At 45.2% G+C, this 19461-nt stretch overlaps 1 protein-coding gene across 5 annotated transcripts in view; it reads left to right on the top strand.

Annotated features, from left to right (window-relative positions):
• MTX2 (metaxin 2) overlaps positions 1-16165 on the top strand; it is a 969974-nt gene extending 953809 nt beyond the window's left edge. For 4 of the 5 annotated variants that reach the window (XM_069616118.1, XM_069616119.1, XM_069616120.1 and 1 more), the window contains one exon: positions 15733-16165. In XM_069616118.1, the coding sequence (XP_069472219.1) occupies positions 15733-15943 (211 nt within the window). In that variant the 3' untranslated portion in view covers positions 15944-16165. The remainder of the gene's footprint in view (positions 1-15732) is intronic. The other variant, XM_069616121.1, reaches the window with a different exon arrangement.
• The last annotated feature ends 3296 nt before the right edge of the window (positions 16166-19461 follow it).

The raw sequence follows: 19461 nt of genomic DNA, 5'->3' as shown, positions 1-19461 counted from the left end.
TAGTCACTCATGAAGACCTCTCAGCTTTTTATGACTTTTAGTCCCTCTACCATGGGAAAGGCACTTTCGAAGACTTCAACCGCTAGTTGGATTTTCTCCTGCGTCTTTCTGTCATCAGCAAGCTGGCAGGCCTCTCCCTGGCCAGCCCAGGGCTCATTCTACAAGGGACACTGCCACCACAACAGCCTTATGCAGACTGTGACCTGGGGATCTGTGCACACCTTCACAAGGTTATACTGTGTCGGCAGGGATTCCAGGGAGGAGCCCAAAGTCAGCCGGACAGTTCTCCATAAACTGTTTGCACGAGGTGAGTGCCTTCTGGGCTAAGTGTTTTTTCAAGGAGTTTGCCTCTGCCCCTTATTGTTGTGTGCTACTGCTTTGGAGTCTCTTCATACAGAATGTGAATCTATGAAAAATCCAATGCTGGAGAAAGGAATGAGTTACTTACCTGTAACCCCTGTTCTCCAGCATTGCTATCTTTTATAGATTCACATGCAACCGTCCCACCTACCCCGCTTCTGGCTCTTACTGGTTCAGATTGCCACTTCGCTTGCGCTGTTCCAAATCAGAAGATGGCCTCCAGTGGTGAGACTAAGGGAGCCCTTTCCATTAGCTGTGGCCAATATGACCCAAAATGACTTGGTACTAAAGTGACTGCAGTTTTAATTTTAAATATAAACTACTTTGTAACTGAGGATTCCCAGCCTGACGGGGAATATTCATACAACATGTGAATCTATGAAAGATACCAATACTGAAGAACAGGAGTTACAGGTAAGTCACTTATTCCTTCTGGCCACTTTTACTAAAAAAATATACGTACTATATATTTGCTTGTGGAGTGATCACCTTTCACGCTAGGGAATGCCACAAAATGTATCTATTTTGCTTTATGCATGTTACAAGTGTTAACACAGTCCCAAAGATGCTGGACACTGACAATTGTAAAAAGGCTGTTCACAATGGCTACTGATAACTTATTGATTCCCTCAGTAGTCGAAGTGGGTGGGAGCGGTTGGGAGTGTTGCACCTCCTACATTTTTTATTACATTTTACTGTTCCTATACTTTTATTTTAAAAAGAAACCGTTACGGAATAGATTCGTTTTAAAATGAAAATGTAGGAAGAAGTTAAAACTTGTACTTTAAATGCACTGCACTGAACGTTCCCTTAAACAGCAGGTGCATGTGTTTGGGGGTTTGTATTGTGCGTGGGAGGGGAAGTGGCCAGGGGTGCAAGTGAAAAAAGGAACTAGTGGTACTCTAGCTACATCCAAAAAGGAGACAGTGGGATGGTAGGACAGATGAGCGGTGGTGAGAGGGGGAGGGCGTCAAAAGGGTGGTTGGCGAGCGTAGCGGAGAAGAGCGGACCGGAATCACAAACTTTGGCTCATATAGTTTGATTTCAAGCTCTACAGTAGTTTACTTACAATAAACACAAATTGCATTATAAAGCCACATGCCCGCATGTAAATCCTTAGCTATGGGACTCTGGAATGCCAAACCTTTGTCAAAAAAACTCCTTTCTTACTGGCCGCTTTGACTCCCACTGCACACATCTCACTGTGATGGCTGCTTGTGAAACATAGCTCCAGACTCATGGCACTGCCACTGACTGTGCTATCGTTTCTCACTTTCCATGTCTATCTTAGAAAGGCACTTTTGCGGGCCTCATGACAAACAAAGCCAGTCCACATGTCCTCTGCCCCCCTCCTGACGTTCCACCATCTTATTTCAAACACATCTCTTTTCAACTTCTTGTACCAACCTCTCATTATCGTCCTCATCTACTGTCTTCCCTTTTTCTATGATTTTGATCGCATAGGCCCCCAAACTCTAGCTGGACTCCACTCACTCTGACCATTCACTGGTTACACTCCACACCTTACTGACCCCCAATTGTGGCAACTCACTCAATCTCCTATTGACCCATTACCCTCTGACTATTATCGTACGTGTCTTTGTATTTGTCTCTCCTTCCCTTCCATTAACCATCATTATAAATCAGAAAGTAAAAATTCAAACCGGACTCTATGGACCCCTACCAAAACCAAGTTGGCACTCCTCCTTAAACTTACCTCCCCCCCTTCTGTTTGTGACTAAAAAATTGCATTGCTGGAAATCAATTTGTTATTGGTAGCTCCATTTGGGCACCATTGCCCTGCAAGTTACTTAACTCACTCTCCACGCCATCAACCACACATCTTCCCAGCCACAAAACAACTGAGAACAATACGACATCTTAATCTGAGCTACTGGTGCAAGACCGACTCTCAATCTTTTCTTGCTTCTACAATAAATTAATCCATGCGCTCACATCTACTCTAGACTCAGCAAGGTCCAAATGTTACACTAACCGTGTCATCTCTCTCCACTCTGTGAGGAAGGCATGGTATTAAACAATGGACACTGACACAATATTCACAAGTTTGAAAACCTTTATTTACTTTGAAGGGGGTTGGAAAACTCGATCATCAAAATAAAAGATATAACAGTCCTGGTCAGTCTAGTCCAAATCATAATATTTATACTAGAAAATCTAATGACTGCCCTCACTCTATTATACTATTCATTATTCCATTTATATATTCACACTTATTTTTCATTTAAGAATACATTTTCCTGTACACATTTATTACAGTAGCTTATAACTTTGTCAGCTACTTCTCCAAAATCTCTAAGATGTTGGATTCCCTGACTGCTCTCCTGCTTCCTTCACTTCACCACCCCATCTCTCACAATTGCATTGGACTTCCTACCAATCACTTAGAGCTGGCACCTCTCTTCCGGGCTGGCAACCTCTCCTTTGATCTTGCTGAACCCCTGACAGCTCAGTCAAGGAGCTGGCACTTCTGACCTGCTCTTACCTCTCAACTCTCTTCAACCTTTCTCTTTCCTCTTGTAGTTTTGCAGCCTATTTCAAAGAGGCCACTATCTTACCTGTGTTGAAGGAACCCACTGCTGAATATGTAGTCTTCAACTGCATCATCGAATATTTGGAGGCTGTCAGATTATGTGCCCCTCGATTCTGGTTTCCACTGCATGGAGGCAGCACTTAAAATTGTATTAATAGTTTATGAAATGTCACAGGTTAGGTAATGACATACATTCCAACAGCAGACACAGAGCACAGGCTGAGTTCCCAACACATTCATCTTTACCCTACACCACTTTCTAAATCCCTGTTTACAACTCACCACTGCAGTATTTCATTAATTCTTGTTCTGATTGATCTCTCTTTTGCATTTGACAGTGTTGACCATCTCCCGCCTTCAGAATCTCTCACTTCATGGCTTTCAGAGCATTGTCCTTTTGAGTGGCCCCCTACCTGGATAATTGTTCTTTTTCCATTTCCTGTAACACTGGGACCTCTTCCGCGAACATCTCTATCAGTAGGGAGCATTGCAAGGGACTGCCCCTGGGTCCACTTTAGAATTCCATATCCTCTATTTGCCAATCATATTCGGGGACATAAGGTGTCGTAGATAAGCAGGGGCTGTTATGTTGATGCACTGAAATACAAAAAAAAGTACTTTCAATGTGATCCTTATGTATACTGGGAGCAGTGGAGACTTCAGTTGGAAGGTCACAGAGGATGTCTTTTTTATTCTTCAAAGATTAGGTTCTCAGTCTAGTTTTGGACCATCTGCAGTCTCTGCATGTGGAAGGCTTGCGAGCCTTGTGTTAAGTGACTTGCCGTGGTCGAGGCATGACTTATCCTTGCCTAGAATATGATGGTGTTGAAGTAATTGGTGATGTAGAGAATATTTTAGCGTGTTGCAATTGGAGATTTGTGACCATCTTAGGGCATCAAGGCTCATTGTGATGCAGAGGTTGTGCAACCTTTTCTTAATGGGGGCCACCTCTATAAAGAAAGCTGCAGTGGGCATAGTTATGAAGGAATTTTTCGCTTCAGGCGAGCAGCATTCTTTTTCGGCTGTGCAGTTTTAAGGCTACTTTTGCTCATTCTGTGGTCTAATGACTTTCCGCAAACTACTGAAAACCTGGCTCTTCCCCTGAAACCAACCTGTACGCAAACTAACCCAAACAGAATAACAGCATCTCAATGACACCAATCCAACAAACTACTAGATGCGAGAAATTGACATCTAATAACCGCTAATACAAAATAAAAGGAGAAACAGAATAGAACGAGTAAAGTAGAACAAAGCAGTGAAGTGGATAATAAGAATAAATCGTATGAAACAGTAAGGAGATCTAAATTAGTGAAATGGATGTAATGCATGATGAATGAAAGAAGTGAATGGAGTGGATGAAATCTTTAGAATGGATGAAGCGTGTGGAAAGGATGAATACGCTGAGCGGATAAATGCGCTGAGCGGATGAATGCGTTGAACGGATGAGTGTGTAGATCGGATGAGTGTATAGAACGGATGAGTATGTTGAGCGGATGAGGGTGTAGAGCGGCTGGATGTGTAGAGCGGACGAGTGTGTAGAGCGGATATGTGTGCAAGTGCAGAGAAGTGTGCAAAGCGGATGAGTGTGCAGAGCAGATGAGTGTGCAGAGCGGATGAGTGCGGAAGAGTCTGTAGAATGCTGGAGCAGATGAATGCTGGAGCAGATGAATGTGCAGACCGGATGAGTGTATGGAGCGGATGAGTGTATGGAGCGGATGAGTGTATGGAGCGGATGACTGCGTATGAGCGAACGACTTTGTAGAGCTGATGAGTGCATATAGCAGAGGAATGCGTGGAAAGTACGAATGCATAGAGCGGATGGGTGCAGGGAGCGGATAGGTGCGGGGAGCGGATGGGTGCGGGGAGCGGATGGGTGCGCCGAGCAGATGGGTGCGCAGAGCGGAGGAGTGTGTAGAGCGGATGATTGCGTAGAACAGACTAGTGGGTAGAGCCGACGAGTGTATGGAACAGACGAGTGCATATGAGCGAATGAGTGCGTAAGAAAGGAGGGGTGCGTAAGAGCGAGTGAGCGCGTAGAGCGGGTGAATACGTAGAGCGGACGAGCGCCCTAGAGCGGACGACTGGTGTAGTGCAGATGAGTTGCGTAGAGTGGATGAATGCGTAGAGCACGTAGATCGGATGAGTGCCTAGAACGAAAGAATGCGTAGAGCGTATGATTGTATAGAGCGGATGAGTACGTAGAGCCGCTGAATGCGTAGAGCAGACGGAACGGGTGAAGTATGTGGATGGAATGGGTAATGTATATGGATTGAACGAGTGATGTATGTGAACAGAACGGATGACGTAGGTGGATGGAACGCCTGACGTATGTGGGTGGAACGCGTGACGTATGTGGGTGGAATGGGCGACGTATGTGGATGGAACATGTGAAATATGTGGATGGAACGGATGAAGTATGCGGATGGAACGGATGAAGTATGCGGATGAAGTGCATAAAACAACTGTAGAATACACGGAACGGATCGGAGTAAATAGAACGGACTGGAGTGCGCGGGGTGGACTGGAGTGCGTGGGGCGGATTGGAGTGCATGGAACGTTTGAAAGAGCATGTAACCCATCATATCACATCACCACGCTTACTCTCTTCTTTACACCACCATTCAACTAGAACACAGAGATACTATGACACCATTCGGTATAACTGTTCTCATACCAACATCTGCTGCATACTCCCCATCACTCTTAAGTAAACACTGCTGGTTACACACCCCCCAGCCAGGCGTCCTCCTCAGGCCTAACGCAGCCACATTCGGTCTGGATAAATCCTGCCACCACCACACCTACCGCTAAGGAGCAGCTATTACACGAATGCCACTCCAGCTGCACACACATCCGGTGCTCACACACACACACCTTTGACTCTCTCTACTGGCTTGAACTCTGGTTCCCAAGGGTGTTCAACCTACCAGCGCCTTCAGACCATACCAATGGTACATAAGGTGCTATATAAATGCAAAGTAACATAACACAACATTCTACCACATATTGCGATTAGACGCTGGGGAGAACTGGTCCTCACCAATGAATACATGAAAGTAAATCAGTGTATGATCTGTCTCTGAGTGGAGGAGGAGTTTGTGGGTTATGAGAAGGCCCATCAGGGGTTAATGTATATATGGTAGAACAGCATGGAGACATGAGGGACCCTGGAAGCAGTACTCGAGAGAGGAGTAAAGTAGGCCTCCCAGTTGAATGATGTTCTCCTTGTGTGCAAAAAAGTGGTAAAGCGTTTGAGGGTCTGAAACAGTTAAGGATGGAAAGTTAAGGATTGCAATGTTTAAATGGTGGACATTTACGCACTGACCCGTTGTATTTTAGAAATCCACACAACTGGTCCCTCTGGCATTGGTATACTGCAACTCGCTGAAGGGTTACTCGCCCATATTGAGGCACAAAACTCTGAGATTTCTCGTTATCCACTCTGGATATGTTGTTGTATTTTCCCCTCCCTTCAAATCAAACACGTGTACCATATTCTGATTTTGTTCAGTTTCAATTTGTATTAGACTAATATCACGAAGTGCCAATATTACTCTGTGAACTTTTGGGCAATTGGTTGTTGTAGCTCTACACATTAACAAGGATATTTGCAGAATCTCATAAACATATAGTTTTAATGTGTATACAACTATCCTGTATACTTCTTATGTACACATATGCAACGTCATGTACAGAACCATATATATTGTAAATAAAGGTAAGGCAATGGATAAACTGATAATCAGCACAAACCACCCTAGGCCCCTATAGGACTCTGCTAGTACACACCTCAAGATGTGAATGACTTAAAATATAGAGGATAACTACAGATGAGGACCATGACTCCTCTCTAGCTTTCCATTATCCATGTTTATGATGAACACAGTAAACTGTATATGCTCTCTAGACTTCGGGTTGATTCCAAAGATATATGCAGCACAACCATGAGTGTTAAGTTGCTCTTGTTTTACATGGCAGCGCATGTGGTTTTTTATATTCTTTACAAATTCCTGCCCTTAGTTGTCTACATTGAGCTTGGTCAGACTTGTTCAAAGTCCTGAGTTACTTCTTGGCTCCCAGTTTTTGTATTGAAGCCTCACTGCAGCTTTTCACAACTGACTGCACCACCAGCGCAACTTTCCCAATAGAATATTTATTGTGTCTGGAGGGCCGTGGTCTTTGTGCTTCCTAGTTGATAGCAGCAGAGACACTAGTAAAGTGTAGCTCCTGCATAGGACATGAGATATCAATCTGTCATTATTAAAGTTCTTTCAAACTTTACCTACTTGGTCCATGAAGAACGCAGAAACCCCCCAAAACAGATATTTTTGACACGTGGAGTATCAAGGTGTTTTAGATACGGAAGCACAGATAACATTATAGGAACATAAAGCAAGGGTGTATGTATGCATTTGTGTAATACACGATCTGATAGTTTACGCTTTTCAGCGGTCACATGTATCCCGGTGAATTATGGCGTTTCAAATTCGTTCTAAACGTCAAATAAAACAATGACACTGTAGTCTCATAATGCCTTTCGTGGGATTCCGGTGAGCTAATGGGGAACTGAACATTAGTTAATGCCCCTGAGGTTCTGGCGACATTTGAAAACCACTTGTTCTTCTATTCGGTTCCACACAAACAATATTTTTAAAATGTACAAAAGGCCAATATGAGAGTGTGTATCACACACACGTGTGTGTGTGTGTATGTAAGTGTGTATACAGAGAGAGCTGAGCGCGAAGGTCAGAAGTTCACTCTTTACAAAGCTGTCGGGTGAAGCCTAGAGTATGGATGCTGCCTTTTTGTGGTGACAGTTGTACTTTGATTTTGCAAAGATGTTTATTTCCATTTGTTTAGCCTTCATTACAAAAGAAATGGATCAAGTGCCGCTGCCACGCCGTGGCTTCTCTCACTTGTGAAAGAACCGCAGGCACATGAAAAGCCCGCGAGGGACGTGTTTGACCATTTGAAGTGCACCATTCTCTTTTAAGGACTGGTTTTGTTATGCATGGGAGCCGCGGGGGAGGCTGGGAGAGCAGGCTCCAGTGAAATCTGGCCTGCATTCCGAACGCGCAGTGCTTCCTGTCACAATCAGGGAACGACATTTTGGGAGCCAAAGAGGGATTCTATTTTATTTGGAATCCTGTACCTTTGGGGACGATGTATGTTATTTATTCCTGTATACGGTGGTTGTGAGTGGTCAGCCCATATGTTTGTAATACATTGAAAACTTCCCTTTCGACGTTTGGAGTTTGGGATTATACAAGGCTGGTCATCTTTCACTCTCCTAAAGTCACCCTCCCATAAAGAGTGAAATATATCGGCTCAAAGATATCTATGCTTATGATTACTTGTGTGTGTGTTGTTAGCATGTATAGATATATCCCGAATGTATAAAAGACCTTCTTAGTAAAGAGAAATCTTATGAGTATATGTGTTAGTCTTTTTATGCATTCTACACTTCTGTGTTATTTGTACATAAATGGACTAAAAGATACTCGCCTCTGAGGGCTATTTGAAGAACAGAACTAGCACGTTCAGTTTCACTGCTGGAAACTACTGGTCTTTGAAAAAGCATCCTACACCCATCACCAGGCATGCACCAAAGCAGGTGAGATTTTGGAAAAGTGCAGCACCTCAATGTAAATCGGTGGTATTCATTCTTTTTCATACTGAGAACCCCTCTGCACCCCTCGAGTAAAAATATTGTTGCTGGGACCCCCCCCAGATGCTATGTCGGTTTATAGTTTCTAATAAAAGCAGTCGCAGTACTCCTTGGTGCTTTCCAGTGCTTTCCCGACCTTCGGCCTGAGGATCTTCTTCTTCCGAACCTATCACCGCAGACCTCCCCCAAGCCTTGGTGGTTGCCCTGCAAGGAGAGCCTTACCCCCATCGAGGTAAGGGTTGATCTTGTGGAGTAGAGAAATTTGATAGCAAGCTGTTTGCGCATTTTTCACAATGTGCTGTTGGAAGTATCGATTTACTATCCACATGGAAGCCTAGGGATTTTTCTGGGTGGGTGAGGTGAGGGTTGAACCCTCCAAAGCGCAGTTCATCCAGCCATTATTAGTGGGTTTCTGCCTGGAGCGTGGCCAAGAAGTACAAATTCGGTCTTGGTGGTGTTAAGCTTTAAATAGGCACTGGTCATCCACATTTAAATCGTTGGAGGGCATGGGCCAAGGCTAGTGATATCTTGTGGGCCCTTTACCTTAAATTAAAGTTGTCCATCATCTGCGTACCAGTGTATTGCGATGTTGGTTTCACCCATAATCTAGCCCAGCGGTTCCATATAGAAGTTAAATATAACCAGGGAAATAATGGAATCTTGAGGGACTCCGTAGATGGCAGGGTGGCGTTCGTACCTGAGAGCATCGTCTGGACAGCCTGTTGGCTCCCTGTTGTAGGATGCAAATAATTTCAGGGCATTCCCAGAGAAGCCTCACTGTGTGCAGGGAGGGTGAGTAGTATTTGATAGTTAACCATGTCGAATATAGCTGGAGATATGAGAGCTATTTGTGACTTATGCCAGACCCAAACACACACCTTTCTGGTACTGTAACGCCCCATATACGCACCACGTGGTTACGGCACTACAGGGATGCCCTGATGATGCAGTTACAAAGGCCCAGTTCTTCCACCCACTTAGACGAGAAAGCCATATCAGAAGAAGCAAAGAGGGGGAGAACCTAGGTCCAAAAAGAAATATGTCTGCCTTCCAGGGAAAGGCACTAGGATCAGAATTACCCACTGGCAGCGGACAAGAGAAAACTCACTGGTCAAAAGACCAAGGCCACACAAATGCAGCTCACAAACTGAGGGACAGATCGACAGTACTCATCGGGGGCCTTTCATGTTAGTTGACCTCTATCAAGAGTCATGGGTGTGTTATTCGGTGTTGCTAGACCATGCCACTTCCCTGTGGTTGACTGGTCTCCTCTTCCAACTGCAGGCCTAGGCCCATGTAGGCCTCAGAAATGGCCTGGACCATCCAACGGGCGATGGAAGCCTTGGAAGCCTGAGAGCCGGGGGAGGAACCCCAAAAAGTCACAAACAATGGCTCAGACTTCCTGAAGGATTTCATCTGAAAGAAATAAAAATTTAGGATCCTCTTGAGGTCCAAGCAATGTACGGACCTCTATGCTTCCTAGGCTTTCTTTATACCTCTAATTCCACACTGTACAGGCTCCCATAACCAGCTGTGGGGAGATACACAACCCACAGCCATTAGTTCATGGACATTGTCCAAATGCATGCTCTGCCTACAAATGCTAAGGGTCCTCTGAATTCCCCTTGTGCCCCGGGACCTGTGCAAGCACCCTCAACTCGGCTGCCATCATCTTGCACAGCGTTAAGGCCCTCAAGTGACAGAGGCTGCTCCTACACGAGTTGCACCCCTGCCAGATGCTCCTCTACTGCAAACGCCAGTGGATCAGCAGCCAGAAACTTTCACTGCTGTTGGGGTAGGGGCACTTTCAAGATACACCCACAGATAATCTAGGGGTTAAGTAGATTTCTAGTTAAATTAAAACTTTCCATGAACACATTCTGTACTGAGCCAGCACAGGTTCAGTCAGGGTTTCTTTCAGCCATCTTAACAGAATGCCAGGATAGATCAGGGTTACCTCTCCAAACTGATGTTATCCACAAGGCAAAGACAATTTGAGATTCAACCCAAAACATATCCCTTACGAACACTGGATGAAAAACCATCTGTGGTCCCTACGAACACTGAATGAAAAACTGTCTGTGGTCCCAACACCCGGAGCAGTCGGCAGTGGTACCCGCGACTCTCTGCCAGAGCAGTGCTACTTCCTCGACCTAATCAGTGGGGGCACAGTCCAGGAACGAATAAAAGCACTTGATACACTGTATTCCAAAGGGGCACTACACATCTGCCTGTCAGATTCAGGTGCCATTCCCGCAGCCTGCAATTTAGATTGTGGCAATATATTGGCGAGTTCGATGTGGACCTCTCAAATGAAAATAATCTAAGCATTCCAATCAAGCATTATGCAGACAAGATTGGTAGTCCTAGACATGTGGGAGTCAGAAGGAGCTTATGTGGACATGACTGCTAGAGACATGTTTCTCACCTTGAACTGTTGCAGTTAGATCTGACTAAGGAGAAAGAAACGTATTTGGGAGGCCACATGAGAAGCTCCGAGCACTGTCCATTATGGCATGTAGTTGTTCCATTTAGAGACACACTAAATGCAGAAAAGGCGAATATGTTCACAGCGAAGTCCCTGTCACCCATTTCTTCCAAGCCGCCTCATAAACAATCCTCTTCCTAAGCAAACTGCTCAGGCCGAGGCAGATCATACTTGGCCATTAAGGGCTTCCAGGTGAGTAAGAAGATGTGACTCATATTCCTACTCCTTCCAACCATGAGAGAAGCAGAAGATGACCAACGGGTTATTCGTCTCTTGTGCAGCCGTTAACAGAAATTGACCTGTTTCATCCCAGTGAGTACAAATCTCCAGTGGGAGGCTGAGTGTCAATAATTCCACTCCTGCTTTACCTACTTTCAGAAAAACTTTCATCAACTCTCCGGGAAGGGATCAGCAAATTCCTGTAGCTAGGGTGGTGCTGAAGGTTCAGTAGGAACATATTTCAGTGGAGCTTTACTCCCACTTAGTCACCATTAAGAAGGAGTGGGCCTTCAGATTATCCTGAATCTCTTAAAGTTCAACCTGTTCCTACCCAAAGAAAGTTTCAAGATAGTTACGATATCCAACCTTTTAGAGGACTTGCATGTAGACGACTGGCTTTGTGCTCTACACCGCCAAGATGCCAATATGCATATCCCTGTGTGGCTACACTACAGGAAATTCCACCAGTTTGCTACTTCAGCAGGATGCTTCCAATTCAAGTCTTCACAAAGGTTATGGGAGTGGTTTCAGCTTACCTTCATTAAAGGAGAGTTCACATTTACCCTAATCTAGACAACTGATCTGAGGGACGGACCTTTCTGTGCTGTATTTGTTCCAGCACACCACACTGGAAATTATATTCTTCCTGGGCCTTTCTCACCTTCAAAAAGTCCACTCTGTTTCCCTCTTAGACCATTCAATACTTTGGCCTTTTCCGAGACCCTCGTCAGGCGAGGTTTACCCTCTCAATAGCAGATCTAGGCTCTCCATTCCACGAGTGCATTAACATAGCTCTCAACGTTTTGTGGCCCCCAGGTGGGAGGAAACAGCCGAATTTGTTTTGGGCAGGTGAAAAGCCCATTGACTTATATGGGTGGATGGGGAGCTGGCCGGGGGAGAAAGCTGTTTACACGGTGGGTGACACCCACCAAAAGCATGCGAGTTGGGAGGCATGCATTAATGCAGCAATTGTCTGAGCTCCCGCTCTGTTTTTTTTAAAGGATGCTAGGATTATGTCCTTGTCTGTGACTGTGGCCCCTTTTGCCAAACTGTTTGAGGAGCTTAAAACCTCACCTGGTAGCCACTTGAAAACAGGAATGGCAGTCACATTAAGTGCTGGTGTTAGTGACGGTTTGCAGTCCCTGGACCCCAAGAGAGCAGCAGAAATACGTCAAAATCCTTGTGTTGATATGCATTTTCTAGTCAATAAAAGCCTTTCTGCCCAAAATCAAGAACTCAGAAGTTCTCGTCCTAGCATGCAACACTTCAGCTCTCTTCTACCTGAACCAACAAAGGGCACCAGTTTACCACCCTTTTCAAAGGCGTTTGCAAATCATATGGAAATTGTGTGTGCAGGCCTGAATTTATCCCTACGCCTTACATCTGGCAGGTCCTCTAAACACACAGGCGGATTCACTCTGCAGGCTGGCTTATGCGGCCAACAAGTGGGTTTTCTCCCATAAAGGTTGCTCCCATCGTTTTCAGTCACTGGGGTTCCGTCGTGGGACACCTTCTTGTAACAGTCTAGTGCTAGATTCATTTTGCTGTGATAACCCATGATTTTGTTTTTAAAGTTTCAAGGTAGTCTTTTTTGTTTTCTTTGTTTAGAGTAGGGTGTGCCAGCAGTTGGAGATTGACCCCCCCTCTCCCTCCTAGAGACTAGTCTTTGGTTGACAGGCGAAGGGGATTCTCAATACAAACAGTGTGCTTCCTTTAGTTTTGAGATTCTTTGATTTGTAAGTCCCTATCGATACGATGCTAATGTATCTGACCAGTTGCCATGGTCGGCAGATTTTGTTTGTGGATTGTACTTCTTGGTGGAAGCTTGTGAATGTAAATGGGCTTTTCTGGTTATGGTCTCTTAAACCTGGCCCACCATTACATATTTTGAAGCTATGTACTGCTTTTGGATCATTTACTAAGGGGGAGAGGGGGCTTTTCATCAGCCTAAAATTTCTAAAGCACGAACACATCACAAATAGCTGATGGTTGATGCTAACAGTGAAACAATTCAGTACTCGGCCTTTGTATAGGAGACCGATCATGCCCATGCCCCTTATTACTACCGAAGTACACAGATTAAGGAAGTTGGTTAACATTTTAAAAATATTAATACATTTCACATCTAAATTTAAAATGGAAATTGACAATAGACACCCTGCATACAAAGAACCTAGCCCTCCCAATAATTGGAAATTGCCCATACCTAAAAGTAGCAGCTCCAATGATGCTGACTTTTTACCTGGAACCAAATCATCCCACCTCCTTACCTCACGCCTAGGCCATTAGGAAGGTGTCTAAGCTGCAGAAAATGGGCCTGCATGTTAGGGTGCTCCCCACACATATAGCAAGACTGAGTAAGCCTCGAGCCTGAACTGCCATCTCATCCTCCTGATCAGAAGCTTAAGATGCCCTTAAAGATAATGTGAAGTAGGTTAATTCTCATTGTCTTTTTGCTGCATCCACACACAGATGTGAATATCTTACTGCATCTCCTATATGGGTGCCATCAACAGCACCCTTGAACAGCAGTCTTTTCCCATTCACTGCGCCCACACTTTCAAATGCTCTTGCATACAGCTTAACCTGGTAATTCGCCATGGCAGATGACGGGTGTTTTTGGTCAGTGGGAGTCCATGGACTGCAATAAAGCATCCCAGGAGGTTGAGCTGAGCCAAGGGTGGGTGCAACATCCCCAAATGACGGTTTGCTGAAAATTTCTCTCGAATAACTGTTGCATCTCACACATGGATTCTCCTTAGCCCCCGCCCCCACGCCCTCAAAGACCAGACAGTTCTCCCAATACATCCACCTAGATTCACCCTGTCCACTTCTACACTGGCTCAGATTCTCGGCGCACTTTGACAGCACTAAAGTCCTCTGCCCACTCGCCTGCTTCCTTACCATTGACCAGCTATCTCCCCATAGTTGCTTTGCTACCCCTCCATCACCCTACGAGGAGCCCATGGCTTGACACTTTGAGCCTTCCCCATCTTGTATCCTCCTTGTGTCTCTCGAGGACGGACTCAGGATGTTTCTTTTACGCATCCCTGTGGAAACGCGTTTTATGTGGTTGTGAAAGTGCTCGGATAATAAATCTCGATCATGTTCTTACTGCACATTACTGGACCATCTAGTTTTCTATTACCCGGTTAAATATAAATGTGTGCCCTGCAGTTGGCATCGCTCCTGACCTTGGATGCATTATTCTGCCACCCACGCACTCACAGAGTAGACGGCCCACGGGTCTACTTTTGCTCACCTCCAACTATGTAGGTTCGTTCCTTTGGCAGTCCTCTTCGGGGCATGGGCCACGCTATATACAATTAATACATTCATAGGTTGTACTTTGGTGGATACCATAAGCCCCTGTGCCTTATGTCTTGCAGCAAGCTTACAAATTAAATGTAAATAGATGTCCAAACGTAAGTGTCACTTAATGCTGTGACTAGAGAATTCCCGTGTGCAGTTTGAAAAGGTTGCACCTCTGCATTGATTTACCTCCCCTTTCCTATCTGCAATGGTCACCACCAAAAATCAACCCACCCACTGCTACGCATGGCAGAGTAAGTGGGTGGATGTTTGCTGTTTCCTGGTTGAACAGAGTGGACTTGATTTTGTTTTATTTGGTGCTATGGCGTGTAAGACCTGCGTTCAGCCTGTAGTGATATGCCACACACTGACACTGCTGCTGCCATTGCAGGGCCTCCAGGTGCTGTGGCAGACCTGAAAGAGGTGGGTGGGTGGGTTCGGTTAGTATGGAGAAAGGGAAAATGCAAGATAGCTTTGCTGCTGTGTTGATGCGTTCAGTGTGGAAGTTCCCGGGTACTGAGTAAATGTCTGTTGCTCAGTGATCCGTTTTTGGGGCATAATGGTGTTTGTGCCCTGAGACAGCCTTCTGTGGTGCTAGATTGCGTTGGCCGGGGTGGTTGAACGCAAGTTGGTTATAGAAATGCAGGGAGGGATTTTAAATTGATGTATGCGAGTGGCAGAGCTGGTGAGCGTGTTTGGTTGTGAACAAGAGTGTGAGTGTCCGGTATCGCCAGAGAATGTAAATGAGGTACAGTGGGATAAAGTCATTTGCTAAGGATAAACCCACTTTGGTCGTGTGGTAAATCCTGGATTTCCACCCACATCTCAAGGTTCCAAAGTGCAAAACATAACAATTAGGCCCAAACTCCTCTGGGTCCTTAAGGGGTTTTATCACTCTAGTTCTACAGAAAAACACACTCACTTAAAGATCATCTTTCAGCAACTTTGTTTTTCTTCCATTTTCATTTTATTTTCTTCTAGCATCTATGATGAATGAATCTGTTAACTTTGGTTAAGCCTTGGAATGGTGTGGTGAAAGAAAGAACTTGTGTATTGCATTTGATTTGATTTTTAAAAGACATTCTAGAAATTAATCGAGTCCCCTGTTTGTGTCTCCCACTCACGCAGGCCAACTGAGCTGGATGCTCTGGTTTTTGGGCATCTCTTCACCATCCTCACCACCCAGCTGACTAACGATGAACTCTGTGACAAAGTGAAGAGCTACAGCAACCTGATCGCGTTTTGCAGAAGAATAGAGCAGAAGTACTTTGAAGATCAAGACAGGCCCGACTCTGCTGCTGGTTGCTCGGTGTTCTCGAAGGGACCCGTGCTTAGCTAGGTTTTCCGTATGAAGAAAACATTAAAAATACGTTTGCAAACAAGACTGTATGCCACGGTTTGTTGGGAAAATGCAATAAAATATGGCACAAAAGAATGTGTATGAAAAGAGTTTGAGCTGCCCTGTCTCTACCCTGTATTCCATTCCCACTAATCAAAGCGTCCTTGAAACAAACCCGAATATGCATCTTAATAAATCTAAGACAACTGTGTCCAAACTACACTTCCTTCTCTTTGATGCTTTGGACAGCCTCTAGCTAAGCTCCATGCATATGAGTAAGCGCTGACCCCCAGAGCCTCCCTTTAGACGCACCCAAAAAGGCGCACGATTTGCATGACACTCCGCAGGATTACCATGTTAGCGACATGCAGCAGCTAGTCACGGCGAGGCCACTTTCCAGGCCCTACAAGGGCGCACTCTGAAAATCCGCGTGTTTACAAGGCGATTATCCCCTGTAACTGATTAGCATTTAAAAGGTGTTTCTCCTCAAAAATCACCCCAGCTTAGAGGGCAAACTCAAGCAAAGATAGCCCCTTCACCTGAAGAAATAAGCCGTTTATCTCGCTCGCTAGTTTAGCCCAAAGACACACTTCCTACATTTCAATTTCGGGTAACTTGAGACGTGTCTGTGCCCTTAATCTGTTTGTCTAACGCGAAGCCACTGCCTTTTGCTCGTTTGGCTTGCTCGGATATTTGTGTTTGGGCCACGGGGATGGGCACGGGTGTGTGCGCCATTCTCGTATTTTAAATTGAAAACGTGCACGCCAAGAATATTTCTCATTGTTTTTAAACGTACTGCAATGTCTGCGTGCGCATTTGCACAACTCGTTGCTGCTACTTCTGGTTTTTCGGCTAAAATGTAATTATCTCGCATTCCCTTGTGCCTCATAAAGCACACAAAGGTCACTTTCTGGAAATGCAGTCATTTGCCACACAGGTCATCGGCAGGTTACGCCCTGACCCCGGGTATTGACTGGCTGATTTCCTGACACCATTTCCTAAGATAGTTACAAGTTGCCAGTGTTATTTGTAAAGGGAATATTGATCGATTGCTGGACCCATGTAAGTTAATCAAATATAAACAATAATTCAAATGTATTTTGGAGGATGACAAAACATGCATGCCTGACCTTTAATTGCTCATTTGAAGCAAAATATAATTGCAAATTCTGCTAGGTAACACGCAATCAGCCATTTGTATCGTTTTTCAGGAACCTGTGTGGAAAAAGTCACACATCAATGCACTCTTATAGTGAAAGACAAATGAGTGCAAACTGACTGGTGAAGGACATACAGATACTGTAGGCGATATTACCCGGAATAGAGGCCCTCATACATGTCTTAGAAAGAAACTGTGATCTTCTGCGGAGCTAAAGAAAATGCAGTTGCCGAAGTATCTTTTTTGAAATTGAAAATGGGCTCTGTGTAGCAGAGGGAGGCGAATATTGCATTGTAAATCTCAGGGGCAAATTAATGGACGAGTAACTTGACTCAACCCCCCCTTCCAAATCACCCCCATAGACTTGCCCGCCTCACAAAACTTCCAATTCAATACTTGGGTCCAACTCCAAGGCAAAATGTCAACCAAAACTCGGGCATAAGAACCACAGAGCGATGAAACTCTTATAGTATGTAGAACCATGCCTCTAAAGGGGATATCTGTCGAAACTAAGAACTGCAGACACAAAAATGTCCCTATACTGAACGAACACATGATCATTCCTACACCTCCCCACCACTAAACACACCCATCTTTGAATCACCAGACCTCCTGGCCAACTTTCAGCAGTCACGGCTCCCAGTCAAACATTTCCTCCTGGACCCCACAGCCACCTATCTAACCTTATGTCATTTCTGTGACCCCAGTCTTTAGTTTCCTGGACCTACCATATCTTCAGCCATCCTGCCGCCTCTAGGGCATTGCCGACAAATCTTACCACCCCTACTCCCATTTAATTCCCTCTTGGGACTTTCCTGAGAGGATTCTTTCCTCATGCTAGTGATACACCAGCATTCGAGCACACCCACCTAGATGGCCATTTCCTTGACCCTGTCTAGTGTTACACCTTTTTCTAAAGCAGTCTTCCAAGTATCTTGCATCATTAAAAACATCTGTTCTCCAACATTGAATCGTTCACAGATTCACATGCATTGAATATTCCCTGTCAGTCGGGGAATCCCAGTAGTAATTATTTGAAAGCATTTAAAATAAAAATTAACTACATCACATCAAATAGCCTATCCTCCTCGTTTTGGACTGTTTGCCCCTTTGTAAGTGAATTAGACAGGCCCTAAGCGCTGCCCACAGGAGCCCTCTTTATATTCTAACTACAAGTCTTCTGAAGGGAATCATTAAGCTATGCTCTTCTTTCACTCGATGTTGCATACTCATTTTGTGAAGATGTCTTGCAAATTATTTTGGATGTTTTACTGATACTTTTAGTTCCCTGACAAGGGGACCTGGTCTTTATCGTCCATGAACCAGTTGAGCTCCTGTTTTCGATTTCATTTTGAATCAGCTTCATCTTCTGTAAAGATTTCATCCCACCCAGCAAAGCAAGTCTTTTCTCAGAGCATATAGCTGTTCGAGTGGATTGTGTCCTCCAACGTGTTCCTTATCTTGGATGTATTCCATCCAGCTTTGCTGCTCTTCGGAATTTTTTTCGGCAGAGGGTGCCGTGCGTCGATGGTCCCTCGAAGGCCTCCGTCGAGGGTGATGTCATCGGGTGATATAAGTAGCATGCGCGGCGCCCGTTGGCCTCAGTTCCGTTTTTCTTCAGTATACGTTGCTTCGGACATTCGGCGCGCCTCGAGTTCTGTGAGAATATATAATAACGAAATATGTCCTCGTCATCGACGCCGACCACAACCCCGAAATCGGGATTCAAAAAGTGCAAATCATGCGGGTCAAAAATGTCGATCACGGACCCGCATCGAGAGTGTTTGTGGTGCCTCAGAGAAGGCCACGACATGGAGGCCTGTACGAAGTGTCAGGCGATGACGGGGAAGGCCTTGCGAGAGAGGAGAGGAAAGCTACAGGTAGGTCGAAAAACCAATCGTAAAACCTCTAGCGTCGAGATCCCGTGGGGAGAATTCTCCTCGACGCGAAAGGCATCGATCGAGGTCCCGTAGCGATTCCCATCACTCGTCGTCTTCGTCAAAAAGATCGAAGAAACGACGCCAAAGGTCTCCCTCCACCTCGTCGTCAGACGAGTCTCCAAAAAAGATGAAATGCCCCACGAAACATTCGTCTACCGAAGAGTGGGAAGCATTCAGGGTCAATGATGGAGGTGTTTGAAAAAGCGAAGCCTCGGTCCACGCCTTCTTCGGAAGCCGGCCGGGAGCGTCATCGCTCCGACACTTGCGCGCCCTCGAACCCGGGTGATCGAAAAAGGAAGGATATCGAACCTTCCAGGACGCCGAGTGAAAAACGCTCGAGTCGCGTCGACCGCTCGAGGTCATCGACGCCGTCCGAGACCCATCATACCTCGAAGGGAAAATCTTCGAAGGTCGCCTCG

The sequence above is a fragment of the Ambystoma mexicanum genome, chromosome 9, assembly GCF_040938575.1.
Source record: "Ambystoma mexicanum isolate Mex_15411 chromosome 9, UKY_AmexF1_1, whole genome shotgun sequence".
Lineage (NCBI taxonomy): Eukaryota > Metazoa > Chordata > Amphibia > Caudata > Ambystomatidae > Ambystoma > Ambystoma mexicanum.
Note: the sequence above shows the minus strand (reverse complement) of the source record. Positions and strands in the feature narration are given on the sequence as shown.